Source organism: Periplaneta americana, chromosome 9, assembly GCF_040183065.1.
Source record: "Periplaneta americana isolate PAMFEO1 chromosome 9, P.americana_PAMFEO1_priV1, whole genome shotgun sequence".
Taxonomy (NCBI): Eukaryota; Metazoa; Arthropoda; class Insecta; order Blattodea; family Blattidae; genus Periplaneta; species Periplaneta americana.
In genome coordinates, this window is record NC_091125.1 from 176811035 (window position 1) to 176836283 (window position 25249).

General features: G+C 39.6%; 2 protein-coding genes across 3 annotated transcripts in view; one reads left to right on the forward strand and one right to left on the reverse strand.

Annotated features, from left to right (window-relative positions):
* LOC138706793 (uncharacterized) overlaps positions 1 to 1958 on the forward strand; it is a 31516-nt gene extending 29558 nt beyond the window's left edge. Inside the window, exon 7 of the mRNA XM_069836498.1 lies at positions 1540 to 1958. Within this exon, the coding sequence (XP_069692599.1) occupies positions 1540 to 1758 (219 nt within the window). The 3' untranslated portion in view covers positions 1759 to 1958. The remainder of the gene's footprint in view (positions 1 to 1539) is intronic.
* Positions 1 to 25249, reverse strand: part of LOC138706792 (methyltransferase-like protein 25B) — a 63099-nt gene that overhangs the window by 13669 nt on the left and 24181 nt on the right. Inside the window, exons 2-4 of one of the 2 annotated variants that reach the window (XM_069836497.1) lie at positions 22518 to 22728; positions 16504 to 17239; positions 10517 to 10706 (exon numbers count right to left, since the gene is read on the reverse strand). In XM_069836497.1, coding sequence (XP_069692598.1) covers positions 10517 to 10706; positions 16504 to 17239; positions 22518 to 22728 — 1137 coding nt within the window. Of the gene's footprint in view, positions 1 to 8307; positions 10707 to 16503; positions 17240 to 22517; positions 22729 to 25249 lie in introns of those variants that run through there. The other variant, XM_069836496.1, reaches the window with a different exon arrangement.

A 25249-nucleotide genomic window follows, 5' to 3' on the forward strand; every position in this document is an offset into this window, starting at 1 on the left:
GGAAGTCATATTTTTTCAACAGATGAAAAAATTTTACTGTATAAAGTTTGTGAAAAGTCTGTAAACCACAAGTAGAATTATTTTGTGACACAATATATTGCAGCAGCTAAACATGTCCCTGCTGTGGCAAACAGAAGAAAGTGTGTACTCTATCGTCGATTTTAATGAATAAGCAGAGACATTTTTTGGAGAAGTACACTAAACAGTCCATAGTACGTGAATTCACACTTAAAAAAATTATTTACAAGACTGTTATGAAGATATGAAAAACATTTGACATCAGGTTAGGGGAAAAAAATATGAATCTTCATCGCTGAGACAATGGACATAGTTGGTAAGCATATAGCCAAAGTAATCATCAGAGCCAGGAGTTTGTACAGATTATAAAGAGAAATGTACCCCAAAGTAATTATCAGACCCATGGATTGTACAGATGATGAAGAGTAACGTATCCCAGGTAATCATCATAGCCATGAATTGTATGAACGATGAAGAAGAATATACCCCAAGTAATCATCAGAGCCATAGATTGTACAGATGGTGAAGAGGAATGTACTCCAAATAATCATCAGAACATGGATTGTACAGATGATGAAGAGGAATGTACCTCAAGTATCATCAGAGCAAACCAATAATAATAATAATAATAATAATAATAATAATAATAATAATAATAATAATAATAATAATAATAATAATAATAATAACAATAACAACAATAATAATAATAATCTGAGGGAGGTGGGATATGATGCTAGTGACTGGATTAATCGTGCTTAGGATAGGGAGTGATGGCAGGCTTATGTGAGGGCAGCAATGAACCTCCAGGTTCTCTAAAAGTCATTTATAATAATAATCCATGCCTACCCATCATCTCCTGGCCTAGTTGCCTCGTAAGTGGTGTCTTTTTGGTATCACTTGTGAGGTTCAGACCTGTCTTCGGACAGTTGACTAAACAACAATAACAATAATCCATGGTGCTACAGCCCTTTTAAGGACTCACACGAACCAGCTGGCTGTTGGCCTCACATCCACATGCCAAAGCAGAGGTGGACGATCATCCAAATGCAATGGATGTATGGTATGGTTAGCACAATGATCCCCCCAATCAGTCATTATAGTTGGCATTCGTAACCAGATTTCGCTACCTATCGTAGATCCCCAAGTGCATCACAGTGCTGGGCGGGCACCAGTCCTATACACTGACCAAAATGTCATGAGAAAAATTTTTTCCCACTAGGACGTGAACCAGCATGCATTGCATAATGTGATGCCTTATACCATGACATGGAGTGATCCAGACAAATAAGGGGTTTCAAATGACATCCCTGAATACAGGTCAAGATAAAAATGTAACCAAATGTGTTTCGAATCAAATCTTTAACCACCTCTGATATTCACAGAAAACTGTTCCAAACTGCTGTCCGTCACAGACAGACCTCATAGATTCTGTCGAAAAGAGATCGAAACTGATAATCATTAGTCTGTAGGCGACGACAGCAATATGGCTATTAATATCAGTTTTGCTCTTCATTTCAGACGCAACCATTTTTAGATGAGCTGACATTCGGGGACTCAGTGGACTGTGTACCGTTCTTCCCCCTGAGCAGCCTGCTGTTCCTGGGCGTGGCAAGTCTGTACATCGGCATCCTTCTGCTCACGCTGCGCTTCACAGCTGCCATTCAGTGTCACCACGCCTTTGAGGTGCCTGGCAGGCACCTCGTCGTCCACAAGGACACTTATTTCAACACACAATGATCGCGACTTGTCTTATTATATAAATTCGATTGTATTTTCTTGTGAATTATGGTTAACACAAACGTTCGTTCTAAATTGAAGAAACAGATCAATAACTAATATGACTGAAATAGTTCAATATCATCACGCATTTGCTGTTGAATTGTAAATCACCAGTAGGCTGCATTACTACAATAATAAAAACCTTAAACTGAAGCTGGGATGCGAGTTTTTATTACCATGGGCATTACCACGACAGGCACATACTACACGTGAGGAAGCACATTGCACTGAGGCTGCACAACCTCACATCGCAAATCAGTCATGCAATTTTTTGCTCACTCCCTTTGACTTGTTTATTACTCCCGTTGTATTGAAGTAGAAGGGGACGATTTTAAAAAAGATCATGTAAACATTAAAGGTGAGTAATAAACATCCGAGAAAAAAAAACAATCTCAGTCTTTCTTGAACAGCCCTCATATTAATAACAGTAATAAAATGATCTAGAAAGAAAGAGAAAGAAACTAAATAAAGTATGACTTGAGGCTTTCCCGGCGTTTCATGTAGAATAACTCTTCTCAGGTTCTCAGCCAGGTGAGTTGGAGATTAGCTTCCAAGCTTTCGACGGCTAGCTCTGCCATCTTCTTCAGGGACGAAGTGATGTGGGACCACGTGTAGCCGGTATATATGCAAAAGTAGAGCTTCCCGCTGCGGGCCAATCAGGAGCTAGTTCCTAGTCCCGACTGCCAGGCGCATTCTGGTTGGTGGACACGTCAGCCAATCAGGAGCCACTTGCTGGTCCCGACTGTCTGCCGTGTGCTGGTGGTCTAAGCGTATTGATGGCAGGTTTCCATGCTGTACTCAGCTGTAGACCCCCGTCTCTGTTGAAATTATTGCCATCTAGCTGGATTTCGATGGCTTCCTTGATAACTAAGTCCCAGTAACCTGATGTCTTGTCCAAGATGGTGGTGGCGCTGAAATCTATCTTGTGGCCAGTTTCTAGGCTGTGTTGGGCTACTGCAGACTTATCAGGATAATATAGTCTTATGCTGCGTTGATGTTCCTTGCAGCGTTCCATAATAGTTCGTCCCGTCTGCCCGATGTAGCATTTCCCACACTCACAAGGTATTCTGTAGACACCAGGTGTCCTGAGACCAAGGTCGTCCTTAACTGGTCTCAGCAAGTTCTGGATCTTTGTGGGCGGCTTATGGATGGTTTTAATCCCGTGTTTTCTTAGCATTCTGCTAATTTTGCCCGAGATGGGGCCGTAGAACGGGATGTATGCCATGCCCTTATTCTCCTCTTGTTCCTCGGCAGGTGGTTTGTCCGAAAGGGCCCTTCTGAGGGCCAAGCCGATTTCCCTGTTGCCGAAGTTGTTCTGTAGGAACGTCTTACGTAGGTGACAGATCTCAGAAGGGAGACTCTCTTTGTCCGAAATCCCTCTCGCCCTGTGTAGAAGAGTCGACAGGACCGTTCGTTTCTATGCCGGATGGTGGTGGCTGTGTCCATTGAGATATAGATCGGTATGAGTCGGTTTCCTGTATACTCTGTGACCCAGTGTGCCATCTGACTTCCTGGAGATGAGAATGTCTAAGAAGGGGAGACATCCGTCTTTTTCCACCTCTTTCGTGAACTGGATGTTCGGGTGGATATTGTTCAGGTATTCTTGGAACTCCTGAAGTTTTTCTTCTCCATGAGGCCAGACGACCAAAGTGTCATCTACATAGCGGTAGAAGTGAGCTGGTTTCAGGGGCGCGTTCTCCAGGGCTCTGTGCTCGAAGTCTTCCATGTACAAATTGGCTATGGCGGGTGACAGAGGTGAGCCCATGGCTACACCGTCGGATTGCTCATAGTACTGCCCTTTGTACATGAAGTAGGTGGAGCTGAGCGTATGGTTAAAGAGTCCAATTACCTCAGGCGGGAAGTGAAGTCTCAATAACTCCAACGATTCCTTGAGTGGGACTCTAGTGAAGAGGGATACAACATCAAAACTCACCAGAATATCAGATGGATTTGTTCTGATGCTCTGTAGAGTCTTGATGAACTCTGCCGAATTCTTCACATGGTGGCTGCATTTTCCCACAAGAGGATTCAGAAGACTGGTGAGGTATTTGGCCAGCCGGTAGGTGGGAGAACCTATGGCGCTGACAATAGGGGAACCTCCTTCTTGTGAATTTTCGGCAACCCGTAGAGTCTAGGTGGTCTCGTGGAATGTGGAGTCAAGGACTTCGTCACTTCGGCTGGCAGATTGGCCTTCTTTAGTAAGGCAGTTGTGCGCCTTTCTAGGGAGCTCGTGGGGTCGCGGCTGAGTATCTTGTATGATGGATCCGCCAGTAGTTCCAGGATCTTCTCATGGTATGTATTGGACTCCATGACGACCGAAGCATTTCCTTTATCTGCCGGTAGCACCACAATACTTTCATCCTCTCGTAACGAGCGGAGTGCCTGGTGTTCTGCCTTTGTGATGTTGGGTGTGGCTCTACCGGCCCTTATGAGGGCCCCGCAGACGTCCCTGCGAATCTCTTCCGCAGTGTCGGTCGGGAGTTTGTGGATAGCTTGTTCCACCCCGCTTATGATTTCCTTTACTCCGCTCGTTACGAGAGGATGAAAGTATTGTGGTGCTACCGGCAGATAAAGGAAATGCTTCGGTCGTCATGGAGTCCAATACATACCATGAGAAGATCCTGGAACTACTAGCGGATCCATCATACAAGATACTCAGCCGCGACCCCTCGAGCTCCCTAGAAAGGCGCACAACTGCCTTACTAAAGAAGGCCAATCTGCCAGCCAAAGTGACGAAGTCCTTGACTCCACATTCCACGAGACCACCTAGACTCTACGGGGTGCTGAAAATTCACAAGAAGGAGGTTCCCCTGAGACCTATTGTCAGCGCCATAGGTTCTCCCACCTACCGGCTGGCCAAATACCTCACCAGTCTTCTGAATCCTCTTGTGGGAAAATGCAGCCACCATGTGAAGAATTCGGAAGAGTTCATCAAGACTCTACAGAGCATCAGAACAAATCCATCTGATATTCTGTTGAGTTTTGATGTTGTATCCCTCTTCACTAGAGTCCCACTCAAGGAATCGTTGGAGTTATTGAGAACTCACTTCCCGCCTGAGGTAATTGGACTCTTTAACCATACGCTCAGCTCCACCTACTTCATGTACAAAGGGCAGTACTATGAGCAATCCGATGGTGTAGCCATGGGCTCACCTCTGTCACCCGCCATAGCCAATTTGTACATGGAAGACTTCGAGCACAGAGCCCTGGAGAACGCGCCCCTGAAACCAGCTCACTTCTACCGCTATGTAGATGACACTTTGGTCGTCTGGCCTCATGGAGAAGAAAAACTTCAGGAGTTCCAAGAATACCTGAACAATATCCACCCGAACATCCAGTTCACGAAAGAGGTGGAAAAAGACGGATGTCTCCCCTTCTTAGACATTCTCATCTCCAGGAAGTCAGATGGCACACTGGGTCACAGAGTATACAGGAAACCGACTCATACCGATCTATATCTCAATGGACACAGCCACCACCATCCGGCATAGAAACGAACGGTCCTGTCGACTCTTCTACACAGGGCGAGAGGGATTTCGGACAAAGAGAGTCTCCCTTCTGAGATCTGTCACCTACGTAAGACGTTCCTACAGAACAACTTCGGCAACAGGGAAATCGGCTTGGCCCTCAGAAGGGCCCTTTCGGACAAACCACCTGCCGAGGAACAAGAGGAGAATAAGGGCATGGCATACATCCCGTTCTACGGCCCCATCTCGGGCAAAATTAGCAGAATGCTAAGAAAACACGGGATTAAAACCATCCATAAGCCGCCCACAAAGATCCAGAACTTGCTGAGACCAGTTAAGGACGACCTTGGTCTCAGGACACCTGGTGTCTACAGAATACCTTGTGAGTGTGGGAAATGCTACATCGGGCAGACGGGACGAACTATTATGGAACGCTGCAAGGAACATCAACGCAGCATAAGACTATATTATCCTGATAAGTCTGCAGTAGCCCAACACAGCCTAGAAACTGGCCACAAGATAGATTTCAGCGCCACCACCATCTTGGACAAGACATCAGGTTACTGGGACTTAGTTATCAAGGAAGCCATCGAAATCCAGCTAGATGGCAATAATTTCAACAGAGACGGGGGTCTACAGCTGAGTACAGCATGGAAACCTGCCATCAATACGCTTAGACCACCAGCACACGGCAGACAGTCGGGACCAGCAAGTGGCTCCTGATTGGCTGACGTGTCCACCAAACAGAATGCGCCTGGCGGTCGGGACTAGGAACTAGCTCCTGATTGGCCCGCAGCGGGAAGCCCTACTTTTGCATATATACCGGCTACACGTGGTCCCACATCACTTCGTCCCTGAAGAAGATGGCAGAGCTAGCCGTCGAAAGCTTGGAAGCTAATCTCCAACTCACCTGGCTGAGAACCCGAGAAGAGTTATTCTAAACTAAATAAATTTTTTAGACTATATTCTTTTTTGTGACAGATCACAGATGACGTATCTATATAATCCCCTGCTTAATCCGTAACTATTTTTCTTTGTACTCTTCCACTAATAAACTGACATTTAGTTAAACATCAAAATCATTCAAATTTGCCTCCTTATTGAACACTGAACAGGAAAACCAACTTTGAGGCTTTTTCTGTTCCCAATCTGTTTCTAAGTTTAGAGTGAACTAGTCCGAATAATTAAAAATGCGCTCAACATTAGCAGAAGAGGCCTTAGCTGTGACTAACTGTTGAATTACAGGGAACACTTTGTCGTTAAATTATCCAATTCATTTTTATGACTCTTCCACCAGCCACAAAGCTCTCACTCCCTATCATCTCAACTTATGGAATGCTGGTGATGATTTAGCTTGGAATTTAATAATTAATGCTACAGAGAAGTTCCTGGATAACTTTCTCTAGTAAAATTAAGGGGAATGTTATTTTTCTTCTGAGTTGAAGTCCATTTCTGCCATTTTCCCCATGGGACGTAACATCTATGCTAGAAGGTGTGCTGGAGATAAGGCCATTCTTCCTAGAAGACTGCTCATTAAAATTCTTCATCAGTTCTTTGCACTAAGAAACAATCTCTGAGATGGTGCAGTTGTTTCTCTGTACTTCATCCAATGCTGATGAAACAATGAGATCAAATCTTCAACATTTCCTTTCACACACACACAATTTTGTCACACTTCACATTATTCATGTATTAATCTAGGGAGATGCTAAAAGTATTGGAGTCCATAAATGGACTGGTGGAGCAAAAAGCAGAGAGGAGTGGCGAAGACTTCTGGGACAGCCAGGACTCTTGATGGGTTGTGATGGAAGAAGGTGGGGAGGTAATTTCTTGTGATTTTTGCATACCAAAAGGATCTAAAAAAAGACAGCTTATTCATTCGAATAATATAAATTGAGATTTTATACTAATTAATTAAACTATTTTTCAATTCAAAAGAACAAAACTTCTTAAACTTACTGAAGAAAATAAAACTGACATATTTTTCATTCAAGAGGCGAACCTAACATCTGATCAACTAAAATACTTCGAATTCATTGGTTTACATTACATTTATTGTCCCTCCTTTCAAAGTGTTAAGGAAATTAAATATAAACAAGTTAGAAGTTTGTTGTTTAGTCAACTGTCCGAAGACAGGTCTCAACCTCGAAAGTATTACCAAGAAGCCACCAATTATGAGGCAACTAGGCCAGGAGATAATGGGATAGGGTGGCAGTTCCTTTCTCCCTCCATTGTTAAGTTCGATAATCTTCTTTAAGTTCTATAATCTTCTGGCTTATGCATATTTTTTTCTGTTTCAGTCTTGTCTTAGGCATATCTTTAACTTTCTGTTGTACTAACATTAGATTATCATGTATTTCCTTCTTATCCTCTGGTTGAGTGGAAGAGAAAGCCTTACGACCTTAACTCTGCCAGAAAAAATAAAGCATTATTATTGTCATACACGGTGCAAATGTTCCTGGCTGGTTTCGTCTCTCTACTGAACTCAAAAAGAAGGATATGTCAGAAATGTTCCACTTTCTCCACTTGACACTCCATTTTCTAGTGTCCACAGCTCCACTCACTATCTTGAAAAATTAAAACTTCAATATGTAAACTCAAGCACAACAATTGAACTTCAAATAAAAAAATGACAATAGATAAATAAACCCATAGTAACCAGACACCAACACGCAAAACAAAAACGGTACGAACTTATGCACCAACCTAATAGTAATGTGGGCCTTCAAACCAAGAAATAAAAAAGCACTGAACTTAAACAATAATGGAAAATTCCTTAAAAAATTAAGTAACTCGTCTGTAGAAAACTTAATGACACTTAACATTAACAAATCTAACTACCGGTTTTTTTTTAAGCCAATGCAAACAAAGGTACATTAGCATATCATGGAAAACTATTATCAGCTACGAATTCAGTAAAATACTAAGAATAATTTTGATACTAAACTTACTTGGATAAACCTACAGAATATACAGTACAGAAACCTGAAAGGCGTTAGTTAGGTATGAAATGGGAATGTTGAAGAAAAACTCCTGCTACTACTTATAATGTCTGTATAAAACCTGTAATTACAAACTATGATGAAGTTTTAATAACAGCAAATCTTAAAAACATAAAACGATTACAAAATCAAAATCTCCGATTAATAGCAGGCGTTGTCAAATCTACTTCAATACCTGCAATGCAACTAATAGTTCACCAGTCTTCTATTAGAAAAGGATGCTCTTATTCGATATGAAAAATTGATCAGACTTCCATTTAGAAACTGGGAGCTAAGAAACTTCATACTGGTAGTTAACTTTAAATCTCAGGAAAGCTCTCTGTCATGAAAGTAAGAAAAAGATAAATCTTCCAACAAGTAAGAAAAACCTAATTCATAAAACTAACTCTACACAAGCAATAGAAATAGTAGACTATCATCTGGACGTGGTTGAAGATACCAAGAAAAGTGACACTTCTAAGCAATGGGTACCAGCACGCTGTGGTAATAAATCTTATGACTGTCTTGATAAAATCTTACAAAACCCCACATCAACTTTTATTCTTTTCAACAGTTAAAAGATTAATCAACTAAAATATCAAGCTACATCATCACACTATTTCCATGAAACTTCAGAAAAAAAAAAAAAAAATGGTTGAATCTCAATGTACAACACAATATAATCCGTGAGTATCAAAGGAAAAGTGCAGTTACATCCTTTCGATTACTCCTGAACAAAAAAGGAATTATTTCTTATCATTTTGTCCATTGTCCTTCAGAAAGAAATGGTTCAGAATCAACTTCAGCCTTTTCCTGTAAAGCCACTGGGTGAGAATATGAGACAGCAAGAGAGTTAATGCCAAGAACTCAGCAGTAGTTACGTTAACTGAAAACTGCAAATTAATTACAGGTAATTTTGCATGATAAATTATCACTAACATTCAATTTTTGCACAACTACTAATACTGTTCTTCTTATTCAACTATTTGTGCTGAATATTCAAATGTCTTTCCCACACGTTACTTCGATATGGACGAGCATGCTGTGAAACACGAGCATAAGGATACAAACCCCAGCCTATTTAAAAGCAGAAGCAAATTAAACTTTTAGGTCACTCTTATTTATTATTAGGTTTTACAATTTCCAGGACATTTTTCCGTATCCATTTTCAGGATTGTACAGCCATTCTCTATTCTCCCATGTCTCATCTTACAATCTTCTTTCTCTCATGGTTCTAATTATTCCTTGTGGCCTTGGTCTGCCCCTATTTCTTTTTCCCATTCATACACCTTCTGTCATCCAAACCATCTTAATTGCTCTGTTTTGATACATTCTACTTGCATTTTCATTTTCTTCCCTTAGAACATTATTTCTAATTTTGTCCTTCTTCAAATGCCAGGTTTCTGAGCTGTCTAATTAACAATTGCTTTTTACAGGGTGAACAGTAGGTAATGTCATTAATTTCAAGGGTTATTCTTCGAGATATTTCAAACAAAAGCGTTTCATACAATTTTGCTAGTTGTTGCTTCCTTTTTAAAATAAAAATTGTTCTATGTGAAAAATTTCATAGTATGTTTCGAGAAAGCCATTGATTGAACTGGCAATATGCTCAGTCAATTTAAGAGAGCAGTATATTGTGATAATAAATGATTGAAAGAATTTTAGTTTTGTCCTTTAAATGTACAGAAATTTGCTTTGAACAAATGTAACTTCTTGTTCTGCAAAGGAATTTTTCAACGTTACATTTCTTCAGATCAAATTTCTGCACATTTAAAGGACAACACTAATCATTTATCATCATAATACACTAACCTCTTAAATTGACTGAGCATATTGGCACTTCAATGACTGCCTTTCTCAAAACATGCTAGGAAGTGTTTCATATAGAACAATTTTTATCTCGGAAAGGGAGCAAAAATGAGCAAAATTGTATTAAACTTTTTTGTTTGAAATATCTAAAAAAATAAACCCCTGAAATTAATGACATTGCTTACAGTTCGCTCTGCACATGATTAGGTGTGCTGATGTTATGCATCAAGAACAGAATTCCAGAGCTAAATGAGGAGGTCTGAAGTAAAACTGATATCGACAGTTTACTTCCTGGCCAGCAAGGCAAGGCTGCGTGGGGAGATGGCCTCATTCATTGCCCTGACAATGTTAACACAGGCCACACCATGCTCCTGCAGGTATGCAACCCTGTCAACCAGCAACAAGATTTCAGCCACTCCTTGAATCGCCATCTGGAGAGCTGTCAGCACCTCCACCAACCTGCAAGATGCCCGATGCTTGTGCCACAGTTCTGTGACCTGGCGACGTGCGTCTGCGATGCAGGGACTGCAGGAATCCCCTGCAGCAACGAATTCAAAACGCTGTAAGGCATCATCTATGTAGTTTTCAAATGAAGAGCGCTGGGTCTTGCGAACAGCACGACGATGCATCTTGCGCAGTACTACACCCTCTGCAAGGAAAAGAAAGCACTTCATACATACAGACCTCAACTACAGATACGGCAGATTAGGGTCCCAAGCAATGACACATGAGACAGTTAATACAAAATTATACTGAAACATGCCAAAATTCGTGTCCGTGATCTTGCTGTAGTTATTTTCATAACTTCCTTCCTACAAGTTTCTTTTAACATGTATTAGTTTTCCTTTCAATTGCATTTATTTATTTATTGGTCCTACTCTCATTGACACTCACAGGAAGAAAAAATCTACAGTTTCTCAAAATTTATTTCGCTTTATGATGTAATAACCAGGAAACTCATTATAAAATGACAAAAACAATGCTTCTAAGCAAATAAATTCGTTTTATTATTGTTTTTGTTATTATTTTCAACACAAAACTCTAGGTATCATTAAACGTGTAAAAAATCTGCAAAAAGTACCAATTTTCTTCCATATGTTTAATTGGTTTTGTGGCTAACAGCAGGTATTGCCTCCCCACGACTGTAACACTGCTACCAATTGCCAACTCAACCCCTCGATCAGATTCTAGATGACACTCTGGTCGATGCTGTTCCATTCTTCATTTAGAGCATTTTGGTGCTAATGTAAATTTCTTTGAGGAGGTAAGCAACTTCTAATTCGCTTTACTAGCACACCCACACATGTGCAATAGGGTTCATGTTGGAATTTCGTGCTGGCCATGCCATCCTATTCAATCCAACATCGTGATCCTTGCAACATGGGGAAGGGCATTGCCATGCATTAGCACCAATAAATGAGGTATATGGTACCACATGCTCAATTAGAATCTCGTCGATATACTATTGGAGCAGTCAAAGAACCTCCATCCATGAAAACGAGCTTCAAAAGAAATGCCACTCCACCTTGAAAACTGACATGTGCATTAAAAAACTCCTTCTGACGACTTGTTATAGTTCTCTCCCTGGTCCCAACAGCTGTGGCATCATAATAAAGCGGTCGTCATGAGCCAAAGTTGCTCGTTTTCTCCCTGAACCAGATCTTCTGGAACAACTTCCTGCCTCTCTGAAGTTGCTGATATACCCTTAGTATGGTCAATCAAGGAATCCTCCCATCTTTCATTAAAGTGACCACTCCTGCTGAATAAGTAGGACTTACACAATAAAGTAACTCAAGCATTGCCACAAAACAATTTACCAGTCCATTAAATTCTTCTGTTTCACTTGAAATGAGTCTCAGAAGTTTACACACAATGTTCCAAGAAGAAAGAATCTTCTTTTCAGATCGTTGTTAGCTATTACGTATTTATTGTTACATTGTTACTGTATACATCACAAAATGAATGAATGAACGACTAAATGAATCACAGCACACCTAAACTTATTTTCAGAAAAATAAAAATGACGAAAACTTTATAAAGAAAATGTAGGTGATCAGTTTTTTGCCAGTGAGTGTTGTTCTGAAAATCCTTCAATAATTCTCAAGATGCTCATTTCTTATGTCTGCATTCTGCTTTGTTCCCTTCCTAAGTCTGGCCTCCCCTCCAGCTGTGCTGCATAAAGACTTCACATCCTGAACAAGGTTCAACAACTGTACTCATACAAGTACAAAATCTCAATTTTCCCTGGAAGTTTGTACTGACAATGTATCCAGACGCCATTCTGATACTGAGGATACTCGAAAAACAAGTGAGATTGGAACAGGTGGACGTCCAAGAATAATGATAAAAGAATGTGTACATTTTTCACAAATGTTATAATCAGCCGTACTAGTCTCTGTAGGGATATTCAGCTACTTTGGCAATGAATCATGTTTTCATCTAATTTGGGACTATTTTTTAATCTAGAAAAAAAAATAAGATGCCCCATGAAGGCATGGTTGAAAATTTCTTGCAGACTGTAACAGTTCTTACAGGACAATAACATGGCAAGATTATAACAATAATAATAATAATAATAATAATAATAATAATAATAATAATAATAATAGTATTAATATTTTCGTATCTGAAGTGTTCTTAAGCTACGAAACAAGTAAACATGAACTTCCCTAATCGTTTGAGAACAATATTGAATTCATACGTGATTACAGTATTTGTTAGGAATAAACGAATTGATCAGCAATGACAATTTTTATGCACTGGTACATTACTGGGGTAATTTCGCAACTGCATAGCAAACTATATTTTTTTCGTGAAAATTTTATATGATGAAAATAATTTTGTTCAGTGTACCGGTGTTCAAATCAAATACAAACATGTACAACATCATTCAGAACCACTGTTGTACTGAAGACACTCAAAGTTTCTTCGGTAGGCTACATTGTCTAACCTCAACATTTTTCCTGGTGCCAAGATATCCAAATTAAACACTCTCCATGTTCATCATCTTCAAACCTAGTTTGGTAACATTCAACACATTATTTCCCACATTTCCGATTTTAGAGAATTTGGTTCCTCCCCAAGCACTGATGTATCAGTGTCAAAGAGACGAAACATTTTTGTTTTTTGTTAAATTTCCAGGTTTTAATATTTTCTCTTACCTGACAGATTCAAACCTCTGCTTTTGATCTATCTTACATTTAAAATATACCTTACACAACGAGCTTCTCTCAAAATGTTCAAAACACGTGACATCCAAAGAACTCAACACTAAAGTATTCTTTAGCCCTTCGTATTAGTTCCCAAATTCTTCACTACACGGCTCATTCATTTCGGTGCAGAACAAACCCAAACTACCAAGATGCTGCACTGCAGGGGCAAGTCACTAAACTACATCGAAGATACACTATAACATTTTAACAAGTAACAAGATCTTACACATCAGTCTTACTGTACCCCTTGTGTGCCTACAGCTGCAATACAGCTTATCTGAGTCTCCACTATAACATTTTAACAAGTAACAAGATCTTACACATCAGTCTTACTGTACCCCTTGTGTGCCTACAGCTGCAATACAGCTTATCTGAGTCTCCACTATAACATTTTAACAAGTAATAAGATCTTACACATCAGTCTTACTGTACCCCTTGTGTGCCTACAGCTGCAATACAGCTTATCTGAGTCTCCACTATAACATTTTAACAAGCAATAAGATCTTACACATCAGTCTTACTGTACCCCTTGTGTGCCTACAGCTGCAATACAGCTTATCTGAGTCTCCACTATAACATTTTAACAAGTAATAAGATCTTACACATCAGTCTTACTGTACCCCTTGTGTGCCTACAGCTGCAATACAGCTTATCTGAGTCTCCACTATAACATTTTAACAAGTAATAAGATCTTACACATCAGTCTTACTGTACCCCTTGTGTGCCTACAGCTGCAATACAGCTTATCTGAGTCTCCACTATAACATTTTAACAAGCAATAAGATCTTACACATCAGTCTTACTGTACCCCTTGTGTGCCTACAGCTGCAATACAGCTTATCTGAGTCTCCACTATAACATTTTAACAAGCAATAAGATCTTACACATCAGTCTTACTGTACCCCTTGTGTGCCTACAGCTGCAATACAGCTTATCTGAGTCTCCACTATAACATTTTAACAAGCAATAAGATCTTACACATCAGTCTTACTGTACCCCTTGTGTGCCTACAGCTGCAATACAGCTTATCTGAGTCTCCACTATAACATTTTAACAAGCAATAAGATCTTACACATCAGTCTTACTGTACCCCTTGTGTGCCTACAGCTGCAATACAGCTTATCTGAGTCTCCACTATAACATTTTAACAAGCAATAAGATCTTACACATCAGTCTTACTGTACCCCTTGTGTGCCTACAGCTGCAATACAGCTTATCTGAGTCTCCACTATAACATTTTAACAAGTAATAAGATCTTACACATCAGTCTTACTGTACCCCTTGTGTGCCTACAGCTGCAATACAGCTTATCTGAGTCTCCACTATAACATTTTAACAAGTAATAAGATCTTACACATCAGTCTTACTGTACCCCTTGTGTGCCTACAGCTGCAATACAGCTTATCTGAGTCTCCACTATAACATTTTAACAAGTAATAAGATCTTACACATCAGTCTTACTGTACCCCTTGTGTGCCTACAGCTGCAATACAGCTTATCTGAGTCTCCACTATAATATTCCAACAAATAATAAGCAGACAGCAGATTTTTGGTTCCTTCACAGTGACAAGTCGTATCCCTTTGTATACAGAGGTTGTTGTTGTTGTTTTCTAATGCCAGGCGTTTGACAATAAAGTCATTTGACCTCTTGCACTCCAATATTTTTCAAAGATATTATCATGACTAGCCACGGAAGCACAGATTTTGAGGTGTTCCGAATCCATTTCTTGGTCTGAGTTGCACAATGGGCAGTTAGGGGACTCATATATTCCAATTCTATGCAGGTGTTTGGCCAAACAATCATGGCCTGTTGCCAATCTAAATGCAGCTACAGACGATTTTAGTGGGAAATCGGGAATTAACTGTGGACTTTGATGCAGAGAGTTCCATTTTTCCCCTTGGGATTGAGTTATCAAATTTTGTTTGTTGAAGTCTAAGTATGTAGATTTAATAAATCTTTTCACAGAGTAATACGTAGATTTAGTAACAGGTCTGTAAGTAGCAGTGTTGCCCTTCTTTGCTAAAGCATCCGCATTCTCGTTTCCCAGGATTCCACAATGGGATGGTATCCATTGGAATACAATTCTTTTATTGAGTGATAATAATTGAGAGAGCATTTTAGTAATTTCTGCTGTTTGAGATGAAGGTGTGTGTTTAGAGACGATTGATAGAATAGCTGCTTTGGAGTCTGACAATATAACTGCATTCCTAAATTTATTGATGTGGCATAGAAGATTCCTGAGACATTCGCTTATTGCAATGATTTCTCCATCAAAACTTGTTGTTCCATATCCAAGAAATCTATAAAATGAGAAGAGACAGCACGTAACACCTGCACTGGCACCTTGTTCTCTGGAGATCAAGGATCCGTCGGTGTATAAATGAAGCCAGTTTTGTGGAGGGTACCTAAAATTAATTGTCTCTAAAGACAATTGTTTCATTATTTCAGTGTTTACTTCTGATTTCAGTATTTCTTCTGTTAAATTTAGATTATATTCTATATTTAATAGATTAAAGGGTTTTGTTTCATTTGGAAGTTTTCTTTTAAATTCGGGATATTGATTTCTGTTTTAATTCTTGAACAATAGATATGAAACTATTTTGAGTTTTCAATCTACAAAGAGGACTGTAAGAATGCCAATTGTTACCTGGTAATCTGATAAGTTTTTCATATTGAATCAGTGCTTTTTCTTCTATTGTCATTTTGATGCTGTTAATATTAGTGAGGAATCTCATAGAATCTATTGGAGTTGTTTTGATTCCACCAGTAATGAGTCTAAGAGCTTGATTTTGAACATATTCTATGTCGTTTATGAAAGGTGAAGTAATTAAAATTTCTCCGCAGTATGTCAGCACTGGCTGTATAAACATTTTGTATGTAGTGTTCAAAGTATTCCTAGAGCATGTATACAGAGGTAGTATAGCATTGAATTCAATGATCTGCCTGTGTGGCTACAGCGTGAATTGGAGTCAAATGGTTATCTCGGTCCACTCATGGCCATCATGAGAATCGCCTAATATAAATAGGCCTACATGTTCAAAGTTCTAAGAAACAAAGGAATTGCTATATTAAACTCACGTTAAACGTGCATTTATATATAAACTTGTTCAATGTCAATGTGAAGACTAAGAATGTGAGAATGTGACATTGCTCAGTAGCCTGTCTATCTCCCTGCAACTGACCTATCATGCTCAGCATTGGGACCTAAAATCTGGTAATAAGATCTTACATACCTCTGTATGCATACAGTTGCAATACAGCTCGCGCCATTACTTGCAGACTGTGGTGCTTATGCTCATCCTCTGTCCACTGCTGCCATCTGGCAGAGGTTTCTTGAGATGCAAGTCGAAGGAAAGGTCCGTCTAGGAAAGCTGGAGAGCTGCCATTCAATGCTCGGTGGAGAGATTTGCTCAGAGGAAATCCACAGGACTGCAAGCGCATGCGGTGGTAACAGCAGGGTACGAGCACCAAAAGATGCAGGTGTGGTATGCGTACAAAGAGACGCAGCGTATCCACAGAGAGGTCCCCACAGGCATGCAGTCCAGTCACACACGTCTGATGGGGAGCGCCCCAAGCAGACTGCATGGCAGCTTCCACAGAGTTGCTGGTGGAGCACAGAATGTCACACACAGCGAACTGCACTGCTGGAGATGTGCGACGTCGTGCGGCCTCCACCAGTGCGGCATCCCGCTCCAGGCCAAGTACGTGGAACTGGGATTGTTGGTGCAACAGACCACCCAAGTAACCCATCCCAGCACCTACGTCCAGAACATGGGTCACACCCTGTCGGTTGCACTCCCCAGCCACTAGAGCAGCAAGGCAGGCCACCTCGTGCTGTTTCTTGGGCGTCAGTCCACGACACATCTTCTTTGGGAGCAAGGGACAACTGAGCTCAGTAACTTGCTCAGCAGGAATCTTGAGAGCTTGGCACCGTCGACTGAACTCGACGAGTGTTGGGGGCCAGTCTTCCTGCGTGAACATGGCAGAAGGTTGAACCCTCATCATGTCACATGATATAGAAATGTACCCAGGTACAGCAGTGCCACACTGTTGTATGCCTCATCAGAAAAGAAATGGAGATGTTTATAAGGAATTGTGCATCTTACATTGATACACAAAATAACGAAATACAGAAATAAGCCTAACAATGACAGGAACTAATAATTAATTATACAAACTAATAACAAGGAAAGGATGGCTTTGACAATTTTAATTTCATGAACCTGGAACATGCCATCTGTCATATTGTAACCAGGCATGGAACACAAACAGTGGCGGTGCTAGCAGCCCTATGCCATTCCTGACAGATATGAATGTATTATCTATTTCTATTGTCTTCGTCTACTGACAGATGCTTTTATCAAACCCTGCAGTGGCGAGTTGTCAGACCTCAGGCAGCCCGGGTTCAAGTAGGCGACACTCATGACGGACAAGGTCGCATTTGGTTTTTCTCGGAGTTCTCCTGTTTTCCTCTATATTAGGCATCTATGTCATTCCGCCACCATTTCTCCATTTCGTTGTCGTTCCATAGCATTCTCCAATTGCCAGCTGGCGACACACAGAAGGGACTGGCCTAGGGACAAGGAGGGGTTGCCTGCTTGAAACCTGGTTCGTGTAGTCAGTCGGTGTGTGTTTGGGAACGTGTCTAGCTTGAGGGTTAGCACAATAGATTGTAACAGATCCAATGCTGGACATAAATCCCATTCCATACTTTTGTCAAGCTGTATGTAGGCTGACTGCTGTTGGTATTGAATATGAACAGCTTCGGAGTGCAGCCAATGCAGACCATATGCCAATGCAATACAGGTAGTGATTTCATATCTTTTCGTGGTGTGTTTTGTTCTTTTCACTGTGCCAGTGAATGTGCTGTCATAGTATAAGGCTGTGCAGTGTGCTTATTTAAACTGTTTCAGTTTTAAGACGAATATGAATACGAACAGTGTTAAATATCTGCAAGATATCAGTTTCCATCGCTGTCGTTTGCAGGAAGAGTGAAATAAAGAGTTCACATCATGACATGCTGACTTAGTTATTTCTCAGGCATTATCAATCAGAAATCGGACTTATTCTAGGAAATTTAATTCTTCTATTTATTATAAGCATAAATGGCTGTATGAATGTCTTGAAAAAAGAAAGCGCTATTTTGCTTTCCATGTTTATTGTTCGGAAGTGATGCGACTTGGACAAAAGGAGGGCTAAATGATTTAAAACATTTAGCAGAGAAAACTAAAAAAACACGAAGATTCTGCAGAACATACTGTGTTATTGATTTGGCTATGTCAGGAAAAGTAAACATCGCAAATCAGGTAAGTGACGCTTACAGACAGCAAACAAACAAACCCAATGAGAAAGTCAGGCAAAATCGAGAAATTCTCTCGAAAATTATAGACTGTATAAAGTTTTGCGGGAAATTTGAACTTCCATAACCTTACAATCATCGAATCCTGGTATTTCGAGGATTATTGGAATTTGCTGGAAAGTTAGATGAGCCTCTCAAGAATCATTTTTTGAACTCAAAAGTGTTTACAGGAACTTTCAAGACAATCCAGAATGAACTTCTTGACTGTATTTTGGAGGCTGTCGTGATGAAATATCTGCTGAAATACAATTTAAATTTCTGTCACTCATGTCAGACGACACAACTGATGTAACAGGTCATATGCAGCAGATTATTGCTTTCCGTTATGAATTGGGAGATGCTGTGCGTGAAAGATTGTGGGGTTTGTTTAATCCAAAAGTGCAAAATGCTGAAGTATTAGCAGAAAGCATTTTAGAGCAGTTGAATTCAGTTCTGAATGGCGACAGTCACATACTTATCACGCAGATCTACGACAGAGAGGCTGTAACAAGTGGAGAGAAGGCAGATGTAGAATTATTAAATAATCCTATAAATATACACATCAGCTGAATCTAATCACAGAAAAAGCAGTGTCACAGAATTCACGAGATAATTTTTTTTTTCAGCAGTCTTGCCACTATACCTGCATTTTTTTCTACGTAGCCATGACGATTACCTGTGCTGGTTAGTGTTTCTCGACAAGTACCTGGAGGATCAAACACACGATGGAATTTTCATAGCCAATTAGTCAATACTGTTTTTGAAAATAAGGAGAGTTTAATAGAATGCTTTGAGAAACTTCAAATTGAAAGAAATCATTCCACTGTACAAGGAGGTACAGGGATTCTTCATATGTTGAATGATCAGAGCTTCAACTTGGGACTAGAATTTTTTTATTATATCATGCTTCATGTGGGTATTTTGTATAATCAGCTGCGACATTGTAATGTGAATTCCGCAAGTATCTACAATGCAGGAAATTCATTCCTTGAGGCAATCATGAAAGAAACAAACTTCCTTGTGTTACTCATCAACAAGAAGAAACTCCTGCCATGAAGAAAAGGAAAACTGAGTCGCAAAATCTTGTCTCTGTGAAAGAGGTGTTTGATAACTTTTCTTGTCAGGTAAAAGAGAGATTTGCTTTCAATAACCATTTGTATGCAGCAAAATTGTTATGATATGATATGACATATATATTTCTCAACATATTCGGTCCTGTTGGCCCTTCACATTTCATCAAACAAAATTGTTAAATTTCTCTCTTTTCAAAGACACTATAAATTACATGCAATTTTCTCCAGCTGAACTCAGAACCATTGAAGCTTATTCTTTCTTGTGTAAAGAAAACTGAACTATTTGTTTTGTGCGAGAGGCAAGAATTCTATAATATTTCTGGACTTATGAAAATGTATGAAATCATGTCATCGGAGATTCCTGTACAGAAGTGTTCTCTCTCCTCAAAATAATTCTTACCACTCCCATGACTACTGCTTTTTCTATGAAGTACAATGACACAAGGCCGTCTTGCTACTTTGGCAATGTTAAGTGACGGTTAATTTTCCAGCCACAAAGAAAGAAGGCTAGACTTCGTGTTCATATAAAATTGTGAATTGAACAGTGAAATGTTATCTTCAATAAAATTAATAACACAATTAATACAGTAGCGTATTTTTAAATTAAATTTTATAGTGTATAGCGTTTCAAAGCTTCAATTGTAAAGAAACATCAATATCAACAATGACAACAGCAGCAGAACCAAAAAGAACTGGCTCAGTGGTTGATTATGGCTTCAGCTTCAATACGGGTAAAATTTATTAGTACAATTGATTTTTGCTGTAGTACCAATACATAACACATAATAATGCTGTATATTGAAAATTTTAGTGCAGCCCTACCAAGCTAAAATCTCATGAGTCGTCACTGAACACAAATCAACAAAGTAAATTGATTACACAACTTTTAACACTGTATCACTTCGGAATATGTATGATAAGACTTTCTTGTGTTAAATTCTAATGTACCTTGTTTACATGTTTCGACCTTTTATGGGTCAAGAGGTGCCAAGACCAACAACGACCAGTTCTGAGGATGACCCATGAAAGGTCGAAACATGTAAACAGGGTGCGTTAGAATTTAACACAAGAATGTCTTATCATACACATTCCGAAAAATTAATTGTTTGGAAAGACAGTCAATGCAGCTTCATAGACGGGCCATTAATTCTTAATTTATAAGAACAATTTGATAGTCAACATAAAACAAGCTTTTTAAATTAATGACAGCATTCAAAATGTATAGACTGATGATGTAACAATGAAAGTTTCGTAAAGAAAACCTGAAAGGAATAGTTCTGCCCAAGAACTCCAGTAAAATCGTCATGCATCACAGACTATGAAATAAAATTCAAATTATGGTTTATTTAACGACGCTCGCAACTTCCGAGGTTATATCAGAGTCACCTGTGTGCTGGAATTTTGTCCCACACTTAAATGCCATCGACCTGAGCTGGGATCGAACCCGCAACCTCGGGCATAGAAGGCCAGCACTATACCAACTGCGCCACTCAAGGCGACACTGTGAAATATTGTACACTGTACAGATCATCATCATCATCATCATAATATACGTGCACGTATTGGGCCATCTCCTTTCAGGCTTTGAACAACTTCTTGGTGTACCTATACGATAAGATCACTCCGGGAAATCTAAGGTTGTTCATTCTATTCACATGATATTTTCATTGAGTTCTGTAGCTATGGATATATTGCAAAACTGGTTCAACTTTCAGCTCCTGAGGATGTCTTCATTTCTGCAATGGTAAATGTGTGTACATCCTATTCTTCGTCTCATGAAACACATTTCAGCAGAAGTCAATCGTCTATCTATTTTTGCTGTATAGTCCATGTCATTCAAAATATACAAGCTACCAAGTTTCGAAATACATGGTTGGCAAACCCTCAAGAGTCTAACAAAACACGGTAAGGTTTAAATAAAGTTCACTTTACAATTCTGTACTAATGTAACGCACAGTACATTATGTTCTTGCCAATTACAACAGAAATCTTAATTTACTTTTGTATATATTATAGAGAATTATGTACTGATTACGAATCTTTAACATCGTTTCCCTGGAGCTAAAGACTCTTTAATATAATGCGAAACTGAACTGTTTAGAAACTGGCGAGAAATAGACAAAACGAGAAACTGAAGGACAGTTTTGACGCAGATATTCAGGCAAGAATGCACCAAAGTCCTAGGAAATCTTATGCGATTAGGACAAAAATGCGACATATCACAAAGATTGGCATTAAAACTGAAAATGCTGCACTTTTTTCTTATAGAGCAACAGTGGTTCATCGATTGCAACAAGGAGATCCAGCTACTCGCTGAGTGGATGTTGCAATCTGCAGTTATGTACACTCTCAGAACACAAGGCACTGAAGTTCCTCTTCATGATCAGAAAGCTGGTATGTGGTGTGACTTCACCCTACGCAGGCTAATTGGGCCCAGTTTCTTTTATGATATAGTCAACTGCATATTGTTGTATTTTCGTATACAAGATTACTAAGTTTAATATCAAATAGTAAGCTTGTACCTACAACTTGGGATTCGTAGCAAGTAGTGTACAGATCATGCTGGGGAGTTGCAGAAGGTATTTCAGAATTTTCTACTCTGATACGATTCTTGCATCCAGATAGGTGACTTGCAAATTATGTGGCAATTCACCGAGCTGACCCAACAGTGAACAAAGTCATTTCGCTGTTGTTGCCAGAGCTTGATACCTGGCACATTGAGAGGTAGCAACAGTCAATTATTTTCAGTTTTCTCTTTCGTCATCTCATTAAAAAGGACACAGTGTAAAGAAAAAAGTAAGAAATTATCGAAGTCAGACTAGGAATCTGTAGTTACCTGAACAAAGCCACGTGGCAGATCATTAAGATTCTGGTTGTTAAGAGACAGTATGGCCACTGCCCAGTCCGGGGGGATCTGCCCCAACACGCCTCGCACCAGCAGCTCTGTCACAGGGAAGTCATATATCCAGCGATACTCCTCCAGGAACCGTGAGGCATCTGCGAAGTAGACCTCATGGCTGGAGTATCCAGGAGGCAGCTTCCATGCACTTCAACAAAATGTGCCGGTTATTATTATTATTATTATTATTATTATTATTATTATTGGAATTTCACATATACTTGACATTTATTACTGGCATCAGTCAGAATGCCATTCTGCATAATGCTTTGCATTCAGCCTCCACGCTTAGTGTAGGTTAAAAAGAAAACACTGTTTGTGAATGGCAGCTACATCTATTAACATCAGATGTTACTTTTCGGTTTTTCTGAAGATAGTTCACATACGAAGGGTTTTTTACCATACATCAACTGACATATTTTCACTTCAATTTTCTGAATGTTTTTGCCAAATTCCATTAAAATAGGTATGCTGTGAAAAGGTGAGCTTGAATTATCAGTCCGTAACATTTTCATTATCCTAACAGATATGATGGACAGTGTCTGACCTGTGAACCACATTCCAAACACGATAGCAGCCGAGACTGACCACTATCAAAATTCCGCAAGTGAGATTAATGGATTTATAACACGTCATTCCGAACTTAACTCAATGGAATTTCGTTAACACTGAATTGGACTGTGATACGAGACTGAGCTCACAAGCCCTGTGAATAATGCAAAAGGAATGTATCAATTCTTACTCACTCTAAAGCTACTTGAAACCACCCAGCTTCCGAACTGATAACATACAAACATTGTCTGAATTATGGACCCATACACAAAATGGATCTGAAACGCTACATACAAACATTGTCTGTATTATGGACCCATACACAAAATGGATCTGAAACGCTACATACAAACATTGTCTGTATTATGGACCCATACACAAAATGGATCTGAAACACAATTAACACAGGAGTGATAACATTTCATATACACAATTAACAAAATTCAAATCATGTCTGTAGCTCAGCACCAATGCACATTGGTTCGATCCCTGGCTAGTTCATGATGGAATTTGTGGTGGACAAAACAGACATTTTACTCCGGATACTTCTGTTTAAGTCTTTGATTCCATTTCATCCTACATCTACAGCAGTTAATAACAGGCTGAGATTAAGCTGTGGGGATAGGATGCGTCTGCATACTGAGGACTTCGGTCTCCAGGGCCAGAGTTGTCACATATTTGTCTGGCCATATCCGGGCTGAGACAAGATGACGCACCTGTTGGATTAAGATAATAATAACCACATATTGCATATAGGGCGAACAATGGGTCAATGTGAGCCAAAGTACATGAACGCATCTGGGATTCGTCCCTAAAAAAGCCAGTCAGCTAACACAATTCAAGTCTCTCACAATTTATAGAACGTATTACACAGCAAACTGAAATCAGCATCTACATCTGTTTAGTGCTAGTCAAAACAAGATATCTGCATCAATGTTGTTGGTTCTGCAGTGATGGCTTGATAACATGTGATGCGCATGCTATGATATTAATTGGAATGTGATGTTCCTCTGAGACAACTTACAAACTGATCTCCAGCTAAATACAATACAGTTTGATGAGTTTCCAGGTTTCGAGGAGTCAATTCCACCAGATGGTCGAATAATATGGAATGGAGATAAGACAGTATGTTGATGCCTGACGTGTGGAAAAGGAAGAACCCAACTACGAACTTTGTCACAAGTGTCACTATGGCTTTCTCAATAAAAAGTCCCAGGTTTGATGAGGACAGCTTACGTGACAGGTACAAGAATTTAGGCTTATGCTATGAAGCTATGATATAAATCTTAATCGCAACACTGCTTCATAAATTTCCTGAAGTTCGATTTTTCAGCAAGTTCATGATATACAAGTTTGCATGTAATACAAAAATATTAGTGTCCAAAATTAAGAGTTTTCATTCAGACCAGTCCTCACTACTCTCCCACTCCTGCCAGAGGGTCAGCTAAGTCCCATACAGTACTGTACTCATTTTTTTTCAATGGCTCCATCAGCACTCATTATGGCTGACTGCTGATTGCGACCTAATGTTATAAGTTAACAGCAGGAACATTCAATCATCATTAAGCTTCCTCATCTAAAGAAAGCATTTTATATTACATCTTCCAATCAGTAGAGATATCTGCCTAAAACTTGTGGATCTAGCAATAAATATCATTGACAACGTTCTGTAAACTGTATGTGAAAATTCTGATCGTAACATTCATCAAATATTATCCTGAATCGAAGAGACAGGCGAGTACCACTCCCTACTTCACTCTAGTTCCCAAAAAATCCCCTCATCATCATCATCATGATGGGTGTAGCATAGACCAGCTCCTATGGTGCACCCTGCTAGTAAACTAGTCTACACAGCTGCCTTCATACAAACAGTCAAGTACATACATGTACTGCGTATTCCACCACACTGGTGGAAATCATTCGGTGGACATCAATGATGTCCCACTGCAGCGAAATTGGAACAAAACTGATGGAAGACACAAGGGCTATCATGGCGGTTGTGCGAGTTGTTGTATGTGCTACTTCAGCGAGATTTTTCGAAATTTTCGTACGATCATCTCACTCAAATAAAAGAGAGCATAAACAATTTATTTCTTGAACCAATAGTTGTAATGGTC